Source organism: Ahaetulla prasina, chromosome 2 (assembly GCF_028640845.1).
Source record: "Ahaetulla prasina isolate Xishuangbanna chromosome 2, ASM2864084v1, whole genome shotgun sequence".
Taxonomy (NCBI): domain Eukaryota; kingdom Metazoa; phylum Chordata; class Lepidosauria; order Squamata; family Colubridae; genus Ahaetulla; species Ahaetulla prasina.
In genome coordinates, this window is record NC_080540.1 from 15,381,170 (window position 1) to 15,404,062 (window position 22,893).

Here is a 22,893-nt window from a genome sequence, read left to right on the forward strand (position 1 = left end):
AGTGATCTGAACTGCTTGCGATTGCCTTGAGGACGGAGGCATTAAAGCGGAGACTCCTCCCCTATTAAGTTTATCGCGCCTGAAGCCAGATTAGGCTAGCGATTGAGAGTGATTGCAGCTGGCTTGAGAGGGAGACATCAGAGCAAAGATTTCTCTCATTTTTAATTCATCGCGCCTGAAGCCGAATTCGGCTAGCGATTTGAAGAGCCTGCAGCTGGCTTGTGGAGTCAACCATTGGAGCGCAATTCTTCGACTCGAAGTATACTTCCCATATTTCTGATGGTCTTAGGCGACCCCTGGCAAATCGTCATTCGACCCCAACGGGGTCGCGACCCACAGGTTGAGAACCGCTGAACTAAGTACTTAGGCAAGACAAAATTAACCAGGCAAAAAAAAACCCTCTGTTCATTCACACATCCCCGAGAAGGATGCACTTACTTACCGCTTCACAGTGCTTTACAGCCTCCTTTAACTGGTTTACAGTGTCAGCATATTCCCCCACCCCATAATCTGGGACCTCATTTTGTTGACCTCCGAAGGATGGAAGATTGAGTCAACCTTGAGCTGGTCAGAATCGAATTCCTGGCAGTTGAACTAAATTAGCCTGCAATACTGCATTTTAACCACTGCGCCACCACAGCTCAACCAAAACCCACAAATAGGCTGCCCAGACACCATTATGCAATAATGGCAAGCCGAAAGAGACCAGGAGAATTAAGGTTGATCTTTTGACAGAGTTACACACTAGAACCAGCAGTACACACACCAGTGCCCCTTCAGCTCCCACCAAGGCCCAGTCCCCTATAAAATTACCTCTCTGGGCCCCATTTTCTCTGTAGAGAATCCGTTAGCTTTTGGCAATAAATAAATTTCCTGTCCTCAGAGCGTGTATGGATTTCATTTCGATTTTGTTCCTGCACAACCCTGCCTTAAGTTGGAACCCCAGATTAATTATTTGACACAAGGAAGGATGCATTACTCACATCAGATTGAGACAGATGACATCGCTGACAAACATGGAAAGTCCCATTGGCTGGATATAGGGCTTGTCCTATATTTTAGGAGTGGTTTGACAAGTCCCAAAAAGCTATTCCACCTTTAGAAGATACTAGGATTTTCTCAAGCTGGTGCGAACCAGAGACACAAAGGCTTAGCTTTAGTTTTTGTTCCAGTAATATAGTTTTATTACACAAAATTAAATTAATTAAATTTAATTTAATTAAAGCACAACTCTTTACTTTTAAACATATTGCTAACTCTATGGCTGTACCTATTTCCTACTTATTTTCTTTCTGCCTGCCTTAATCTCCAGTTGTCCTACCGATAGAATTTACATTTAATCTTCTCTCTCATCCAGTCTATGAATTTCCTGACAGTTAGAACAATTAATCAGTGGAACAATTTTGACTACAGAAGTTGGGAATGCTCCAACACTGGAAATTTTTAAGAAGGTGTTGGAAAACCATTTGTCTGAAGTGGTGTAGGTTTTCCTGCCTAAGCAGGGGGTTGGACTAGAAGACCTCCAAGGTCCCTTCCAACTCTGTTATTCTATTCTAATGTCCATCTGTTCTGTTAAGTCTCAGACTTAACAGACTTATGTTTGGTCTCCTGTATTCTTAGCTTGATATTTTCCTATCTTGAAAGCCTTTAAGTGTTTCACATTTCCCCAGATCTTCAACTCTTGTAGCAAAACAAGTCCATTTGCATTTGAAAATCCCTTTTAGTTTTTTTTTTTTCTTATGTACTTGTAGGATGGACTTTTCTCTCCCTCCTTATCCTTTCTTTGTACAACTGTTTGGTGAAACTCTACACCATTTTTTCCACTGTAGAATTGCTTTGGTGGCCTCTTTGCAGATGCTCGTAGGAATTTCCTCCTCCTCCTCCCATGTTTTGGCTCATACTCCTCCTCCCATGTTTTGGCTCAATCCTAGCAGGTGATTGTTGTTGAATTGCTTCCCTTTGAATTAAAGGCGTTTTCCCAGTCTGTGTAGACTTGGAGATTTCACTTCCTCTTTCTCTACACGCGTGCTGGGTTTGTGGTTGATCCTGCGAAGCATTCACCAGTTAAGAAGAAGGTAGGATCAATTTAAAATTCTTTGCCAGATGGCACTAAAGCTTTGGATTCAGGAGGGAAGGAAAAGCACCCACTCATTGGGGGCAGTTCCACTGAAGCGGAACTGAAAACTAGTATTTAGGTTTAATTTTCGGGAATTAACTCATTTGTATGACTTCCTTCCTGTGGATTGCTTAGATTATGGAAGATGCAGAAGGTTACATGGTAGTAGAACCTTCAAGGCAGGTCTACACGGACGCTTTTTCCAAGAAGATGGAAGGTAATGATTGAAATTTCTGTTGGCTTTAGCTGGCTATTTAACGATATAGATGTCATTATACAGATCTTAATAAAGAGAGATCACTTGGGATGGAGAGTTATAGTAGCCTTTTCAATTTAGTTTCCTTCTGGGTATGTTATGACTCTGGAATGTGGGCAGGGTAGATTAGAGTTTGAATAAAATTATGAAGATGCAAGTTCATGACTGTCTTACCCATGAAGCTCCGTTTATGCTGATTCTGCAAGCACCACTAAATTCTGCAGATTGGTGATTAGAGTTTCATGATTGGGCGGTGGATCAGTTCATCAAATAATTTGAAGCTTACATTAGACTATCATGGAGTGTGAAGCCTTAATCACAATCTATTATTGTGGTTTGTTAATGTTTATCGTATCTTAGCCATAGTCTGGTATGTCATCAGAACCCAGGTTAATGGTTTGGGAATGATTAAGCTGCTCTTAGTCTTCTAAAAAAATAATAATCTGTAGAATTCAGAAATTTAAAACATGGTTATGAGTTTTGTATGAAGACGTCCTTAGCCTGATGTATTCAGTTCATTGCAGGGGTGAAATGCTCCCGGATCAGACCGGATCACGCAATCCGGTAGCAATGGCAGAGTAAAGCTCCGCCTACCTGCCCAGGTGTTTTTTGTGCATGCGCAGGTCTGAGCATGCGCAGAGCGAAGCGAGTGCATGCAGCACATGCAATTTTGAACCGGTAAGGAAGCTAAGTAGATTTCACCCCTGGTTCATTGATAGAATATCATTCACCTTTTCAGGTAGATTAAAATTACGGCATTTCAAATCTTTCCAGAACTTGCAGGATTTCCAGAAATCATTCCAATCAAAGTTATTTTTGGTGAAAGGAAAGGCAGTCATTTTTAAAGTCAGTTACTATGCTAGATTTAGTTTAGGGTTTCTCACATGTTATCTTCTGACAAAAAATACTTTGCAATACATCTTCGCCTTACAAACTAAACCCACAAACCATAGTTTACAAATTACTTTGGCTGCCAACAAGCAGTTACATGATCTCTTAGTGTGCTAAGTACAGGTAGTCTTCAACTTATAACTACAATTGAGCCCAAAATTTATGTTGTTAACAGAATAACAGAATTGGAAGGGACCTTGGAGGTCTTCTAGTCCAACCCCCTACCTAGGCAGGAAACCCTATACCACTTCAGACAAATAGTTATCTAATCTCTTCTTAAAAACTTCCAGGGTTGGAGTATTCACAACTTCTACAGGTAAGTTGTTCCACTGATTGATTGTTCTAACTGTCAGGAAATTTGTCCTTAGTTCTAAGTTGCTTCTCTCCTTGATTAGTTTCCACCCATTGCTTCTTGTTCTACCTTCAGGTGCTTTGGAGAATAGTTTGACTCCCTCTTCTTTGTGGCAACCCCTGAGATATTGGAACACTGCTCTCATGTCTCCCCTAGTCCTTCTTTTTATTAAGCTAGACATACCCAGTTCCTGCAACCGTTCTTCATATGTATTAGCCTCCAGTTCCCCAATCATCTTTGTTGCTTTTCTCTGCACTGTTAAGTGAGTTTTGTCCCATTTTATGACTTTTCTTGCCTGAGTTATTAAGTGAATCACTACAGTTGATAAGTTAGTGAATCTGGCTTGCCCCATTGACTTTGCTTGTCAGAAGGTTGCAAAAGGTGATTACATGAATTTGTGACACAGCAATAGTCACAAATATGAACCAGCTGCCAAGCATCTGAACTTTGATCACATGATCAAAGGATGTTGGAAAGGCCATAACTGAGAAAAACGGTCATAAGTCACTTTTTTTCAGTGCCATTGTATCAATAGCCCTTAGAATTGCATATCACTTCACAGTGCTGACAGCCCTCTCTAAGCGGTTTTACAGAGTCAGCACATTGCCCCCAACAATCTGGGTCCTCATTTTACTGACCTCAGAAGGATGGAAGGCTGAGTCAACCTTGAGCCAGTGAGACCCTAATGGCCAAACTGCAGAAGTAGCTTCCAGTATTGCATTCTGTTCTAGATGTTGAGATTCTAGAAAGAGTGCAGAGAAGAGCAGCAAAGATGATTAGGGGACTGGAGGATAAAACATATGAAGACTGTCTGCTGGAACTGGGTATGTCTAGTCTTATGAAAAGAAGGACTGGGGGAGACATGAGAGCAGTGTCCCAATATCTCGGAGGCTGCCACAAAGAAGAGGGAGTCGGGCTGTTCTCCAAAGCACCTGAGGGTAGAACAAGAAGCAATGGGTGGAAACTGATCAAGGAAAGAAGCAACTTAGAACTAAGGAGAAATTTCCTGACAGTTAGAACAATTAATAAGTGGAATGACTTGCCTGCAGAAGTTGTGAATGCTCCAACACTGGAAATTTTAAAGAAAATATTGGATAACCATCTTACTGAGATGGCGTAGGGTTTCCTGCCTGGGCAAGGGGTTGGACTAGAAGGCCTCCAAGGTCCCTTCCAACTCTGTTGTTATATTATATTATATTATATTATATTATATTATATTATATTATATTATATTATATTATATTATATTATATTATATTATATTATATTATATTATATTATATTATATTATATTATATTATATTATATTATATTATATTATATTATATTATATTATATTATATTATATTATATTGTATTATATTATAATTAAGGAAAGAAGCAACTTAGAACTAAGGAGAAATTTCCTGACAGTTAGAACAATTAATCAGTGGAACAACTTGCCTGCAGAAGTTGTAAATGCTTTAACACTGGAAGTTTTTAAGAAGAGATTAGATAACCATTTGTCTGAAGTGGTGTAGGGTTTCCTGCCTAAGCAGGGGGTTGCACTAGAAGACCTCCAAGGTCCCTTCCAACTCTGTTATTCTATTCTATTCTATTCTATTCTATTCTATTCTATTCTATTCTATTCTATTCTATTCTATTCTATTCTATTCTATTCTAATCACTGCACCACCATGGCTCTTTGAATGGTCACTAAACAAGCTGTTATTAAACCAAGCACTACCTATACAGAAGTACAGAATGCAAATATAGTCCTTTAATTATTCTGTACCCAGAATAATCACCCTTCTATTTATTTGGTTCATACATTGTGTGTTAAACCAGAACAAGCCACAAGCCACATAATATTATGGCTTGCTGTTGTTGTTTTTAACTACAAATATGCTGGGAAGGTAGCCATTGTGGTTTGTAATCTATGACTAACAGTTTACTGTTACAGCACTGTGTTTCATAACGTTGGCAACTTTAATATGCGAGGACTTCAGTTCCCAGAATTTGCCACCTTAAAGTTGCCACGGTTGAGAAACACTGCTATTGCGTGTTTTTCTGTGTCTCCATTTAAGCTGCCTGTGTGGAATGGTATAGGGTCTCTTGCTTGAGCAGGGGGATGGACTAGAAAGCCTCCAAGGTCCCTTCCAGCTGTTTTTTCTGTTCTATTCTGAATAAGTAGGCCAGAGGTAGCAGAGACAAACCAGAAAGGGCATAGTATGAATCATGTGGGCAAGGAAGAATTGGATGGAGACAAAGGAGTGGCCAGGCAAAAGGAGTCATCTGATGAAACAATGTTGGGCTGTTGGAGCACAAGTCCTGCCCCTCTTGCATTTGCAGAGTTTGTGGTGAAATGACACAGTGCTCTGTTTGTCTTTTTGACAAAAACCACCAAAATAGACACCCACAACTATGTCAAAGGATTGAGAAAAGTGGTCTTTTCACAGCTGCATCCTCTTCTTGCCTAACTTTCCAGGAAGAAATGTACCCGGTTAGGCAATGTTAAGAGAAACTTGAAAGTCTGCCAAACCTGAAATGATTTTGTCAGAACTGTTTCTTCATTGACTAATCAATTTCGGTTCTTGTAAATTTTCCTTCCTTTATAGGAGAAGCTTCTGCTTTTTAAAGCTAATTCTCAAGGGGATGAATAATTTCTTTTACATATACATATACACATGTATACATGCATACACATGCAAACACACACACACACACATACATAAATATATATACACAAATATAAATACCCAAATATATATACACATACATATACATATAATTATATATATATATATATAATATAATATAACAACAGAGTTGGAAGGGACCTTGGAGGCCTTCTAGTCCAACCCCCTGCCCAGGCAGGAAACCCTACACCATCTCAGTCAGATGGTTATCCAACATTTTCTTAAAAATTTCCAGTGTTGGAGCATTCACAACTTCTGCACGCAAGTCGTTCCACTTATTAATTGTTCTAACTGTCAGGAAATCTCTCCTTAGTTCTAAGTTGCTTCTTTCCTTGATCAGTTTCCACCCATTGCTTCTTGTTCTACCCTCAGGTGCTTTGGAGAACAGCCCGACTCCCTCTTCTTTGTGGCAGCCCCTGGGATATTGGAACACTGCTATCATGTCTCCCCTAGTCCTTCTTTTTATTAAACTAGACATCCTTTTTACATCGTGGCGACCAAAACTGGATGCAATATTCCAAGTGTGGCCTTACCAAGGCATTATAAAGTGGTATTAAAACTTCACGTGTTCTTTATTCTATCCCTCTGTTTATGCAGCCCAGAACTGTGTTGGCTTTTTTAGCAGCTGCTGCACACTGCTGTATATACATTACATATACATATACATAAACATACATACATACACATGTATATATACACACATGAATATACACATATATACACACATACATATACATATATACACAAATATATATGCACATATACATATAATTATATATATATATATACACAAAAATACACATATACATATATACATATATACACACACATATACACATATATACATTACATATGCACAAACATCCACACATACATACATTCACATGTTTACATATATACATATACATATACTACATATATACATACATACCTATACATACACACATATACATACATACATATTAATGTATGTATATGTGTGTAAAAAACAAATACATACATGTGTGTATACACACACACACACACACACACACACACACATCCATATATATACACAGAGAGATTGCTTTTAAGCCACTTAGCTTATCGTTGGAGATAGTTTTGCCCCATTTTATGATGTTTCTTGCCACAGTGGTTAAGTGAATCGCTCCAGTTGTTCAATTAGTAACACGGTTGTTAAGTGAATTTGGCTTCCCCATTCACTTCGCTTGTCAGGAGGTCACAAAAGGGGATCACGTGACCCGGCACCCTACAACCATCATAAATATGAGTCAGTGGCCAAGCGTCTGGAATATTGGTCACATGACCGTGGGGATGCTGCAACGGTTGTGCGAAAAATGGTCATTAGTCACTTTTTTAACTTCAGTCACGAAACGAACTGTTGTAAGTGGAGGACTACCTGTACTTCATAGTTTTCTTTTGGCTTCTCATCCATCAGAAATATTTCCATGGTTGAAAATGCTTCCTTAGTCTTTATTAGAGCTTGTGCTGGTTTTTATGTTGTTTGTAAAACTTTTAATAACATTTAGAAAGAAAGACAGTTGGCTGATAAGTAAGTTAGATGTTGGTTAGGTAGATGGTGGGTAGATGGTACATACAGTAGATTAGATTTCCATGATGGGAATATTTCTACATCATGGCTTCCTTGGGGATCAAATGGAAGACAAGGAAACTGCAGAGAATACTTAGAGAGATGATGGTACCAGGGAAGACAGGATATTGAGACCCCCCCCAACCTTTGGCCACCTCACCATAACTAAATAACCACAATAAAACATTCACTGAACACATCAGAACTTCACTGAAATTCTTATCTCTTTTGAAATGGCAAAAAGAAACCTATTCATTTTTCATTGAAATGAATAGGTTAAAAAGGGTAAAGGAGGGAGTCCCTGTGAATTTTACTCCACTAGTCATTGCGAGCTATAGGGGATGGTGCTCATCTTCGTTTCAAGGTCATTGAGCCAGCACAGCCCAAAGACATTTCTGCAGTCATGTGGCCAGCATGACATCATGGAGTGTTGTTACCTTGCCACCTAAGTGATACCTATTTAGCTACTTGAATTTGTATCCTTTCGAACTGCTAGGTTAGCAGGAGGTGAAGCAAGGACAGGAGCTCACCCCGTCACAAGGCACTCGGGTCTCGAACCTGGGCTGCTGGCTTTCCAACTGACAACCCCAGCATCTTAACTGCTGAACCACCACACTGCCTCATCAAAATGTATAACAAATTGAACACATACAGATGTCCCCCCCCAAAACAGCAACATTTTGAATTGTTATATTAATTCTTAAATAAGCATTGTATTTTCACACAGTAGCAAAGTCACAACTTAATGTTTTGGGCTTGTTATAGAGATGCGTCCCTTCCTTGACCGGGACGCCTTACGCACGGTCACTCACGCCCTCATCACTTCCCGCCTGGACTATTGCAATGCTCTCTACATGGGGCTCCCCTTGAAGAGCACCCGGAGGCTCCAGTTAGTCCAGAACGCGGCTGCGCGGGTAATAGAGGGAGCACCCATTGCTCCCATATAACACCTATCCTGCGCGGCCTACACTGGCTACCGGTAGTCTTCCGGGTGCAATTCAAGGTTTTGGTTACCATCTTTAAAGCGCTCCATGGCTTAGGACCGGGATACCTTCGAGACCGCCTTCTGCCGCCGATTGCCTCCCAATGACCTGTGCGCTCCCACAGAGTGGGCCTCCTCAGGGTGCCGTTGACCAAACAATGCAGGTTGGCGACCCCCAGGGGGAGGGCCTTCTCTGTGGCGGCACCAGCCCTGTGGAACGAGCTTCCTCCGGGATTACGACAACTCCCCGACCTCTGGACCTTCAGACGGGAACTGAAGACTTTATTATTCCAGCGTGCGGGACTAGCCTAAGAATAAAATGTTTTAGTTAAATTTTAATGGGGTTTTTACTAGTTTTTATTGTTTTAGTGATCAGGCCAGGATAATATTTAGTTTTAACTGGGTTTTAATGCTTATTTATTATATTGTTTTTAATATGCCTGTGAACCGCCCTGAGTCCTACGGGAGATGGTGCGGTATATAAGTTTGATAAATAAATAAATAAAATAAAATAGAAGACTAGACTAGACTAGACTACACTAGAGTAGTCAGACTAGACTAGTCAGACTAGACTAGACTAGGTTAGACTAGACTAGACTAGACTAGAACAGAACAGAACAGAATAGAATAGAACAGAATAGAACAGAACAGAACAGAACAGAATAGAATAGACTAGACTAGACTAGACTAGACTAGAATAGAATAGAATAGAATAGAATAGCAGAATAGGAATAGACTAGACTAGACTAGATTAGACTAAACTAGACTAGACTAGACTAGACTAGACTAGAATAGAATAGAACAGAATAGAATAGAACAGAATAGAATAGAATAGAAGTCTTTATTGGCCAGGTGTGATTGGACACACAAGGAATTTGTCTTTGGTGCATATGCTCTCAGGGTACATAAAAGAAAAGATACGTTCATCAAGAATCATAAGGTACAACATTTAATGATTGTCATAGGGTATAAATAAGCAATCAGGAAACAATATCAATATAAATCGCAAGGATACAAGCAACAAAATTACAGTCATAAGTGAGAGGAGATGGGTGATAGGAATGGTGAGAAGACTAACAGTAATACTAATGCGGCCTTAGTGAATAGTTTGATAGTGTTGAGGGAATTATTTGTTTAGCAGAATGATGGCATCTGGGAAAAAACTGTTATTGTATCTAGTTGTTCTGATGTGCAGTGCTCTATAGCATCGTTTTGACGGTAGGAGTTGAAACAGTTTATGTCCAGGATGTGAGGGGTCTGTAATTATTTTCACAGCCCTTTTTTTGACTTGTGCAGTATACAGGTCCTCAATGGAAGGCAAGTTGGTAGTAATTGTATAGAAATATATAGTGAAGATCATGAGCTTCAGGCCTTCAATCTTTAACAAAACAATTGGGGTCAGTTACAATAGTGTCTCTGTGCACCCATAGACTGGTATAATGGATAGAAGTGGCTGGCAGACAGGAACTGTGAAGATTAGTGACAACCGCCAACATTGCTCAATTAGAGAATATATTTTCACCAATCTAGCCACAATCGCCAGATGTCTCTTAACTCTTTGTGCGCACAACCTTAATGTATTTTAGTAGACTGCAAAGGGATTAGGCAAGAGCCATTGTTCCTTGGCTTTCACTTAGCATATTGGGTAAAGCCAGCTATTGGGGCATGCAAACCATGGTTTACAGCCTATTGTGATAGGTAATCCCAACCAATCATAGCTTTTATTTAGCAAATCATGTTTGAGCATGCCACGGGTTAGAACCTGGTGAGAACCTGGTGACTGGAAGATTTTATGACTGTTTTCACACTTTGTAACTTTGCAAAGCTTTGGTGGAAAGTCCATGATGAAAGGTTAATTCCACAGGTCCTTCGAAATGCTGCAAAATCACACTCTGGATCATACAGGAACAGACTAGACTAGAATAGAATAGCAGAATAGGAATAGACTAGACTAGACTAGATTAGACTAAACTAGACTAGACTAGACTACACTACACTAGAGTAGTCAGACCAGACTAGTCAGACTAGACTAGATTAGACTAGACTAGAATAGAATAGAATAGAATAGAATAGCAGAATAGGAATAGACTAGACTAGATTAGACTAAACTAGACTAGACTAGACTAGACTAGACTAGACCAGACCAGAATAGACTAGACTAGTCTAGACTACACTACACTAGAGTAGTCAGACCAGACTAGACTAGAATAGAATAGCAGAATAGGAATAGACTAGACTAGACCAGACTAGACCAGACTAGACTAGACCAGACCAGACTAGTCAGACTAGACTAGACCAGACTAGTCAGACTAGACTAGATTAGACTAAACTAGACTAGACTAGACTAGACTAGACCAGACCAGACCAGACTAAACCAGACTAGACTAGACTAGATTAGACTAGACTAGATTAGACTAGACTAGATTAGACTAGACTAGATTAGACTAGACTAGATTAGACTAGACTAGATTAGACTAGACTAGATTAGACTAGACTAGATTAGACTAGACTACACTACACTAGAGTAGTCAGACTAGACTAGTCAGACTAGACTAGACCAGACCAGACTAGACTAGATTAGACTAAACTAGACTAGATTAGACTAGACTACACTACACTAGAGTAGTCAGACTAGACTAGAATAGAATAGAATAGAATAGCAGAATAGGAATAGACTAGACTAGAATAGAATAGACTAGACTAGACTAGACCAGACCAGACTAGACTAGACTAGATTAGACTAGACTAGACCAGACTAGACTAGACTAGACTACACTAGAGTAGTCAGACTAGACTAGTCAGACTAGACTAGACTAGGTTAGACTAGACTAGACTAGACTAGACTAGACTAGACTAGACTAGACTAAACTAGACTAGACTAGACTAGACTAGACTAGACTAGACTAGACTAGACTAGAATAGAATAGAATTTTTTATTGGCCAAGTGTGATTGGACACACAAGGAATTTGTCTTTGGTGCATATGCTCTCAGGGTACATAAAAAAACAAGATACATTCGTCAAGAATCATAAGGTACAACATTTAATGATTGTCATAGGGTATAAATAAGCAATCAGGAAACAATATCAATATAAATCGCAAGGATACAAGCAACAAAATTACAGTCATAAGTGAGAGGAGATGGGTGATAGGAATGGTGAGAAGACTAACAGTAATACTAATGCGGCCTTAGTGAATAGTTTGATAGTGTTGAGGGAATTATTTGTTTAGCAGAATGATGGCATCTGGGAAAAAACTGTTATTGTATCTAGTTGTTCTGATGTGCAGTGCTCTATAGCATCGTTTTGACGGTAGGAGTTGAAACAGTTTATGTCCAGGATGTGAGGGGTCTGTAATTATTTTCACAGCCCTTTTTTTGACTTGTGCAGTATACAGGTCCTCAATGGAAGGCAAGTTGGTAGTAATTGTATAGAAATATATAGTGAAGATCATGAGCTTCAGGCCTTCAATCTTTAACAAAACAATTGGGGTCAGTTACAATAGTGTCTCTGTGCACCCATAGACTGGTATAATGGATAGAAGTGGCTGGCAGACAGGAACTGTGAAGATTAGTGACAACCGCCAACATTGCTCAATTAGAGAATATATTTTCACCAATCTAGCCACAATCGCCAGATGTCTCTTAACTCTTTGTGCGCACAACCTTAATGTATTTTAGTAGACTGCAAAGGGATTAGGCAAGAGCCATTGTTCCTTGGCTTTCACTTAGCATATTGGGTAAAGCCAGCTATTGGGGCATGCAAACCATGGTTTACAGCCTATTGTGATAGGTAATCCCAACCAATCATAGCTTTTATTTAGCAAATCATGTTTGAGCATGCCACGGGTTAGAACCTGGTGACTGGAAGATTTTATGACTGTTTTCACACTTTGTAACTTTGCAAAGCTTTGGTGGAAAGTCCATGATGAAAGTTTAATTCCACAGGTCCTTCGAAATGCTGCAAAATCACACTCTGGATCATACTGGGAGGAAGCATTGCTGTGAATGTGGCCCTAATTGTTCTTCTGATAGGTATGTATCTGAGGTCAGGACGGGTTACAGAGATGGGGAGATAAAAGTTCAAATCTCGACTAAGCTCTAGAGCCCAACCCCTCTTCTTTCCACCAGATCCACTTCCCTGAGTTGGCACTGTAGGAATAAAATCTGGGGGAAACCTCATGTAGCCCTCATTAGCTCCAAGACTGTTCCTGATCTAATCCCTTAGTCCTTCAATTGCTCAAAAGACAGGTGGAGCTTTGACCACCAATGATTCCATGTCAGGAAATGCTTCGTTGGTTGCGTTTCTGGATGTTAAGCTGATTCCACGAGTGGCATTTCCCTTACATGATCTTGCTGTTTTCGACAAAACCACAGTTGTATAACTGTGCCTTGAGCTCCACCCCTTTTACACATGCTGCTGATGACACATCGTCTGTACAAAGTGGACAGCATTTACAATGTAATGGCACAATGGTGCTTTGTGAATATATATCTTTCCCCACCCACACCCTGCCTTCCATTTTGATACCATCGACTATGGTATCTTGCTGCGCCGGGTTGGGGGATTGGGAGTGGTGCGGTATATAAGTTTGATAAATAAAATAAAATAAAATAAAATAAAATAGAAGATTAGACTAGACTAGTCAGACTAGACTAGACTAGACTAGATTAGACTAAACTAGACTAGATTAGACTAGACTAGACTAGATAGACTAGACTAGACTAGACTAGACTAGACTAGACTAGACTAGATAGACTAGACTAGACTAGACTAGACTAGACTAGACTAGACTAGATAGACTAGACTAGACTAGACTAGACTAGACTAGACTAGACTAGACTAGACTAGATTAGAATAGACTAGACTAGACTAGACTAGACTAGACTAGACTAGACTAGACTAGACTAGACTAGGACTAGACCAGGCCAGACCAGATCAGACCAGACTAGAGTAGATAGACTAGACTAGACTAGACCAGACCAGACTAGACTAGACTAGACTAGACTAGACTAGTCTAGACTAGACCAGACTAGACTAGATTAGACTAGACTAGACCAGACTAGACTAGACCAGACTAGACTAGATTAGACTAGACTAGATTAGACTAGACTAGATTAGACTAGACTAGATTAGACTAAACTAGACTAGACCAGACTAGACTAGACCAGACTAGACTAGACCAGACTAGACTAGATTAGACTAGACTAGATTAGACTAAACTAGACTAGATTAGACTAGACTAGACTAGACTAGATTAGACTAGACTAGACTAGACTAGACCAGACTAGACTAGACCAGACCAGACTAGACTAGACTAGATTAGACTAGACTAGACTAGACTAGACCAGACTAGACTAGATTAGACTAGACTAGACCAGACTAGACTAGACTAGACCAGACTAGACTAGACCAGACTAGACTAGATTAGACTAAACTAGACTAGACTAGACCAGACTAGACTAGATTAGACTAAACTAGACTAGACTAGATTAGACTAGACTAGATTAGACTAGACTAGACTAGACTAGACCAGACTAGACTAGACCAGACTAGACTAGACTAGACTAGACCAGACTAGACTAGACCAGACTAGACTAGATTAGACTAGACTAGAGTAGAGTAGAGTAGAGTAGAGTACAGTAGACTAAAATAGACTTGACTAGACTAGACTAGACTTGACTTGATTAGATTAGACTAAAATAGACTTGACTAGACTAGACTAGACTAGACTAGACTAGACTAGACTAGACTAAAATAGAGTAGACTAGATTAGACTAAAATAGACTTGACTAGACTAGACTTGACTTGACTTGACTAGATTAGACTAAAATAGACTTGACTAGACTAGACTAGACTTGTCTTGACTAGACTAGACTAGACTAGACTAAAATAGAGTAGACTAGATTAGACTAAAATAGACTTGACTAGACTAGACTAGATTAGACTAAAATAGACTTGACTAGGCTAGACTAAAATAGACTAGACTAGACTAGACTGGAGTAGACTAGACTAGACTAGACTAGACTAAAATAGAGTAGACTAGATTAGACCAGACCAGACTAGACTAGACTAGATTAGACTAAACTAGACTAGACTAGACTAGACCAGACTAGTCAGACTAGACTAGATTAGACTAGACTAGACCAGACTAGTCAGACTAGACTAGATTAGACTAAACTAGACTAGACTAGACCAGACTAGACTAGATTAGACTAAACTAGACTAGACTAGATTAGACTAAACTAGACTAGACTAGACCAGACTAGACTAGAATAGAATAGAAGTCTTTATTGGCCAGGTGTGATTGGACACACAAGGAATTTGTCTTTGGTGCATATGCTCTCAGGGTACATAAAAGAAAAGATACGTTCATCAAGAATCATAAGGTACAACATTTAATGATTGTCATAGGGTATAAATAAGCAATCAGGAAACAATATCAATATAAATCGCAAGGATACAAGCAACAAAATTACAGTCATAAGTGAGAGGAGATGGGTGATAGGAATGGTGAGAAGACTAACAGTAATACTAATGCAGCCTTAGTGAATAGTTTGATAGTGTTGAGGGAATTATTTGTTTAGCAGAATGATGGCATTTGGGAAAAAACTGTTCTTGTGTCTAGTTGTTCTGGTGTGCAGTGCTCTATAGCATCATTTTGACGGTAGGAGTTGAAACAGTTTATGTCCAGGATGTGAGGGGTCTGTAATTATTTTCACAGCCCTTTTTTTGACTTGTGCAGTATACAGGTCCTCAATGGAAGGCAAGTTGGTAGTAATTGTATAGAAATATATAGTGAAGATCATGAGCTTCAGGCCTTCAATCTTTAACAAAACAATTGGGGTCAGTTACAATAGTGTCTCTGTGCACCCATAGACTGGTATAATGGATAGAAGTGGCTGGCAGACAGGAACTGTGAAGATTAGTGACAACCGCCAACATTGCTCAATTAGAGAATATATTTTCACCAATCTAGCCACAATCGCCAGATGTCTCTTAACTCTTTGTGCGCACAACCTTAATGTATTTTAGTAGACTGCAAAGGGATTAGGCAAGAGCCATTGTTCCTTGGCTTTCACTTAGCATATTGGGTAAAGCCAGCTATTGGGGCATGCAAACCATGGTTTACAGCCTATTGTGATAGGTAATCCCAACCAATCATAGCTTTTATTTAGCAAATCATGTTTGAGCATGCCACGGTTAGAACCTGGTGAGAACCTGGTGAGAACCTGGTGACTGGAAGATTTTATGACTGTTTTCACACTTTGTAACTTTGCAAAGCTTTGGTGGAAAGTCCATGATGAAAGTTTAATTCCACAGGTCCTTCAAATGCTGCAAAATCACACTCTGGAACGAGCTTCCCGGTTTACGCCAAATACCTGACCTTCGGACATTCCATCGCGAACTGAAGACACATCTTTTCATTCGCGCGGGGCTGGCTTGAATTGAATTTTATTAATTTTAAATTTTTATTAACTAATTTTAAATGGGGTTTTTAGTCTAGTATATTTTAACCTATCAGGCTAATTTTAAAATAAGTTTTTTAATCTGCATTTTAGATGGTATATTGTATTGTCTGTTTTATTTTTGCCTGTACGCCGCCCTGAGTCCTTCGGGAGAAGGGCGGTATAAAAATCAAATAAATAAATAAATAAATAAATAAATAAATAAATAAAATAAATAAAACTACCGGCTTTGTGGGCGTGGCTTGGTGGGCATGGCAGCGGAAGGATACTGTAAAATCCCCATTGCCTCCTGATCAGCTGGGATTTGGGAGGCAGAGAATAGATGGGACCAGTCAGAATTTTTACTATCAGTTCTCTGAACTACTCGAAATTCTCCAGAACTGGTCAGAACCTCCTGAAACTCACCTCTGTTCCTATAGCCAGGAAGATTGTATTTCCCTGAAGGTTTGGGGGAAACCAATCATTGACCCTTTAAGGCAGAGCAGAATACAATGTCGAAGTTTTGAATGCTAATATTACATTTATTATACGGTTACAGTAACAGAATCTTGCAAAACTGAACGGGCTTTCTCCCTTTCCTCCCTTTGTTTTCATAAGAAATAGACCTGAATACGCCAAGACCTACATACCTATATCTGTGAAAATCTACGAAAACACACACACACACACAAACACACACACACACACACGTGTGTGTGGGGGGGGCTTGGCTTAGTGGGCGTGGCTATATATATACCTGATAGTTATTAAACAAAGGGGAATATGTAGTAAGAAATGGTCAGATATAGAAATCTAAATCCCAGGCATAAATGCAATCTGAGAAAACATCTCAGACAGAACCTTTCCTATTTCTTATATAGAAATATAAGAATATAAATATATATATATGGGTGTGGCTTGGCTTTGTGGGCGTGGCTTGGCTTGGTGGCCCATTCCCACCTCACTCCAGGGGAAGATTACTGCAAAATCCCCATTTCCTCACGATCAGGTGGGAGGCAGAGAATAGATGGGGGCAGGGCCAGGCAGAGGTGGTATTTACCAGTTCTCTTAACTACTCAAAATTTCCACTACCGGTTCTCCAGAACTGGTCAGAACCTGCTGAAATCTCTGATATATATATATATGTATGTATGTATGTATGTATGTATGTATGTATGTATGTCTATATATGATTTCCTATCGTATAACCTAAGCTTTTTTAAAAAGTATTACAGACACAAAGTGCTTTCTACCCATCGACTTCAACCAATTCATGCGGATGGATCCCAGGTAGCTCAATAGGTAATTTTAAGTTATTTATTTTGGAGGGTTTTGTTGTTTAATTTTCTGAAATCAGGATTTACAATACCGATAACCAAAACAAATCAATCTAAGTTGTTCATAAGATAGAACAGGGCCCAAGAGGACTGGATCCGGCCCACAGGGTGCTTATATCTGGCCTGCGGGGCTGCCCTGGAAATAACGAAGGACTGGCCTGCAGTGCCTCTGCCAGTGAAAACGGAGCTCGGGAAGGCCGAGTGCAGCCCTCCCGAGCTCCATCTTCTCTGGTAGAGGGTTGCAGGAGGCCGTCGCAGCTGAAAACAGAGCTCGGAAGCCAATTTTCACTGGCAGAGTACTCGGGCCACCACAGCTACCCCCCAACATGAGTGCTGTCAGGGTGGGCATGCCACCCAAGGTCAAACACAACCCTGATGCGGCCCTCAGTGAAATCGAGTTTGACACCCCTCGTATAGAACAAAAGACTGATCCAGTTCTCTATGAATGTCCTGGGAAAGACAATCACAGCAGCTTACACTTTACAGTACAATACCATAGTAAAAAGCTGCAGTCACATGACACGTTATACATGATTTTACTCAAGCTACCCTGATTTTTAAGTTTACACAACACACGCAAATCTAAACATTCACATTAGGACATCATGTGGAGGTTCTATGAACTCTGAGATAACATGATCCGAAGAATGATAAATGGATTTGTAAAATGCTTTTGGCCCCATAAATACAATGGTTTCATTGAGATTATTAGGGTTGGACAAGAAATAAAGCTTTTTAATACCGTAGATCAGTGATCTATTTTTGCCATTGCGTGCAAGGTGGGGTGGGTGGAGAGACGGTCGAGCACATGCCCACACCCATAATTCTATGCGCCCCACCCCAGCACATGCGCACATGACCCTCACTCCACCCCCAACTCCTGGCACGCGATGGCCTGGTAGGCCCATTTTTCTCTCTCACCTGGCTCCAGAGCCTCTCTATGAGTCTGGGGAGGGTGAAAACGGCCTTCCACACACACACACGGAGGCCCTCCGGAGGCCAAAAACAGCCTGTTTGTCTACTTCTCGTGAGCCCAGAAGGCCTGAAAATCAGTTGGCGCACCGGAGCTGAGTTTGCGTGTCCATTGATATAGCTATGCGTGCCACTTGTGGCACACGTGCCGTAAGTTTGCCATCACAGTCAGTGGTAGGATTCAAATAATTTAACAACCGGTTCTCTGCCCTAATGATTTCTTCCAACAACTAGTTCACCAAACTGCTCAGAAAGTTAACAACCGGTTCTCCTGAAGTGGTGCAAACTGGCTGAATCCCACCACTGATCACAGCCATAGATCATGATTTATATATCCAATAAAACAGTTTTAGAATTCTAACATTTTTTTATTTGCTTAACATTCCTAACATCATTTTCTGACAAACACACATTGAGACTGCTTTGCTTTTTAATAAACTCACTTAAGGAATCAAAATATACATCATTTTCATCAAATATTTTTAAAACTTAGACTTATTTTTATGAACACTATTTGTAGCTTTTCTCTTAGAATCCAATAAAATCTTGGATTGTTTAAATGCAACAAAACTTGAACATGTAGGGGAAGAGGTCTCCATAAATGTCCAATGTCCATTATAATTGAAATTACATTTATCTGCATGAAATTGCATCATTTGTGGCAATTTATATAATTAACGTCAACTACAGATGATGCACCTTCCCACCCACCCACCCAAAAAAATAATAATTAACTGGCTCAACAGCTCTGGAAATACTTTTTTTGAGCAGTTGGAGAGCCCACCAGAATGTAGTCTGCAGCCTCCACAGCAGTGGTTCCCAAACGTGGGGGCCACGCCTCACAGGGGGGCAGTTTATTTTTAATGGGGGCAATTGGAACCTTGTTTAAACCAGTGGTCACCGACCACTGGTGGTCCGCGAGAAAATTTTGGTAGTCCGCAGAAAAAATATTTGCATTTTTTATACTGCACTAATTTTATTTTTTTTATTTGCATTTATATCCCGCCCTTCTCCGAAGACTCAGAGCGGCTTACACTATGTTAGCAATAGTCTTCATCCTATTTGTATATTTATATACAAAGTTAACTTATTGCCCTCAACAATCTGGGTCCTCATTTTACCTACCTTATAAAGGATGGAAGGCTGAGTCAACCTTGGTGAATAATGCTATTTATCTTTTTTTAAAAATCATATTAGTGGTCCTTGGGATTTAAAATTATGAATTTAGTGGTCCCTGAGGTACGAATGTTGGTGACTCCTGGTTTAAACCAAGTTAATGGCCTTTTAGGCTTCCTCCACATGAATAGTAGTTCACTTTTTGAATAGTAAGAATTATATGTCACAGGAGTTGGGAAGGGGGACATCAGGATTTTAAAGATGCTTAGGTGGGACATGACCAAAAAAAGGGTTGGGAACCACTGAACAGAGACCTGAAGACCTGAGATTGTATCATGCACATTTTGAAAGGGGAAAAGTACCGAAGGACTGCAAATAAGTTCACCATTTTGCTTTTCTCTTGTAGCCTCCGTGACCTTTGACCCAAACACTGCTCATCGCCGCATTGTCATCTCTAGGGATCAGAAAACTGCGACATGGGGAAAGGAAGAACAACCACTTCCCGATAGCGATAAAAGATTTAGCCCACGGGTGTGGGTTCTGGGCCAGAATGGGTTTAGGTCAGGAAAACACTGCTGGGAGGTGGAAATAAAACACGATGGAGAATGGGCTGTGGGCGTTGCCAGAGAGTCAGTGAAGAGAAAAGGAATGACCGATTTTAGCACCAAAGAAGGCATCTGGGCCATTGCAGAATATTTTGGGAAAGCAAATTACGTCGCTTTTACTGCGCCACAACACACCAGGCTTTCTTTTGGAAAGAAACCCCGGCGGATTCGTGTGTTTTTGGACTACCTCTATCAAGAAGTGGAATTTTTTAACGTAGAAACAAAGACTACCATATTCTCTTTCTCAAACGCCTCCTTCTCTGGAGAAAGAATCTACCCCTGGTTCCGGGTTTGGGACGGAACTGAGCTGACGCTTCATCCCTAATGCCCAGCACTTTATTGAAAAAGGGAGCTCCTTCTCAAGCCACTCTGCTTGAGGTATGGTAGGAGCTGGGTGGTGTTTCATGTTTGGAAAGTGGCCCTGTGAGGTGTACTACTTGGGATGGTGAACATTTTGTAATCATGGCTCTTGCAGAAATGTGTTGTGCCCCAGGCCCAAGTAGGTAGTAATAAACTTAGTCCATGGAAAAACAAACTTTATTCGAACAGCTGGGAATTACTTCATTCCCAGCATCGTTCAACTCAAAGTAAAACAAATGCCTCCCAACCCAAATTCCTCCGTTAACTCACAAACCTTGGTCCAATTAGGCAAACTGCCAAAGGCCCTTCCTGGCAAGCATCTAGAAGCCACAAAAACAAGACGTACACGAAGCAGAGGATGAAGCAGAAGACGCAGCTACAACGTTGTTTTCCAGCAAAGCTGAAACACCAGTGCTGATCTGTTTTAAGCCTTATGGGAGGGACCAATAATATCTTGGCCCTACTCCCAAGTTGTCCTCTCTGCTTGAGCTGCTCTTGCCTTCTGGCAGCTCTTCTCAGGCATGCATTAGGAACAGGCTCCTCCCTCTGCCTCACTACTATCAGTTTCTGGAGGCTCTGGAGTCCGCACCTCACTTCCCAATGGCCCTGGCCTCACCTCAGCCTCATTGCTGTCCGACTCCGGTGCCAGCTCTGTAGGCTGATGATGAACCACAACAAAATGCTTACTTCAACCATTCATACAAGACACCCTAACCTTCTTTCACCTAATACCTTTCGGAAATTTTAGGAATTGTAGATATGTCACTAGTTTGGGGAAGCCTCGTCTAGACTGTGTAAAAGGTTGCAACCTAGTTTAATTCTGGGCAGTCACAAGAGTAAGATATGCAGATATCTCCACAGATATGAGTAAGCTTTTGTAATTTCAAACTATGGGTCTTTCCAATGGAGGCCCATTGTATTCCCACAGTATTCCCACCCCTATGGTCCAAGATAATCACACAGGTTGGTTGTGGGGAGAGGCGCACAGGTTGGTTGTGGTGCAAATGGTGGTTGAAATTGCACAATATTTTAGCAAAATTCCTCAGGATTTTGGTAGAGCATAAATGTTTGGTGTGCCCATGAGCAACAACATGAGATCCATGCATCACAGCAGTAGTGGGCGTTACACTACCAACTTACTTACGTAACAATTTGTGATAAGGTTAAAGTTTGCATAAAGAAAAAGATCTAGGAAATGCCAACTATTCAAATTTCAGCACCTTGAGTAGTCAAGATAGAATTCCATCCTTGAATCTTAAGCGTTGTGCGAATATTCCTAATGCTATGAGCCACGTCTGATCTTTCTTAAAGTTGGGCAGATATGTAATTGAAATACATTTTACCTAAGCCGAAATGAAATAAATCACATCATGACTTAGGTGATTCGTGTATTCAACCATGTTCTAGTATTGCAGTGATTTCAGTAGCTTGAACCCAATTTTTTTCATATTAATTTAGGGTGGCTTATAATAAAACCCTACCATGCCCTTCTCCAATCACAGTATTATTTAGTTAAGTTAGTTCAGATTCCTCATGATTCAATGGGAAATTTCTCCAGGATGGACAGAAGAGCTTCTTTGAATCCTTGCAAGCTCAGTCAGGTGTCACTTGTGATAGTCTCTAGCCAACTTCTATCTGTTGGCCATTTCTCTATTGATTGCCTTCTATTTTTCCAAACATGAGGAAATACTTCCATGAATCTTACCTTTGTGTGTGATGTGCCCCCACCCCCAAAACTCTAACACAATCCTTCTAGTATTGAAACATTCTTGCAGTCCAAGGTATTCTCAACAATTCTCTCCAGCAAAATGTGGGTTCCTGCAAATGTATTAGGGAGTGTAACCCCCATAATTCTAGCCTTCCAACCGCTACTGAAATCTTTCAATAATTATATATAATTATATAATTATATATATATATATAATTCCTTCTGTGGACATCTTTTGTCCCATTTGTAACATTTATTGGCTGTTTGCCGATATGAATTCTTGACTGTTAACTGAGGTTCTTTGTAACATAATTCTTTCTGCTGTTGTCCAGGATGGCTCTTTGATGTGCTGTATCACTAAGTTTGTAATTGCAGTAAAACTTTTTCTGGGCAACTGTGTCTTTTCTTTGGGGATGGCGATATAAAAGTGCAAGAAACTAGTTGTCAGGCTGTCTCTGATTATATTTAGGAAAGAAAACACC

General features: G+C 40.2%; 1 protein-coding gene across 1 annotated transcript; it reads left to right on the forward strand.

Annotated features, from left to right (window-relative positions):
* The first annotated feature begins 1,966 nt into the window (after window positions 1-1,966).
* LOC131189606 (E3 ubiquitin-protein ligase TRIM7-like) lies at window positions 1,967-22,094 on the forward strand. Its single transcript, XM_058165802.1, has 5 exons — window positions 1,967-2,075; window positions 2,252-2,333; window positions 12,813-12,899; window positions 17,541-17,615; window positions 20,145-22,094. Exons 2-5 carry the CDS (start codon window positions 2,255-2,257, stop codon window positions 20,666-20,668), a joined length of 765 nt encoding a protein of 254 aa, XP_058021785.1. The 5' UTR covers window positions 1,967-2,075; window positions 2,252-2,254; the 3' UTR covers window positions 20,669-22,094.
* Window positions 22,095-22,893: the final 799 nt, after the last annotated feature.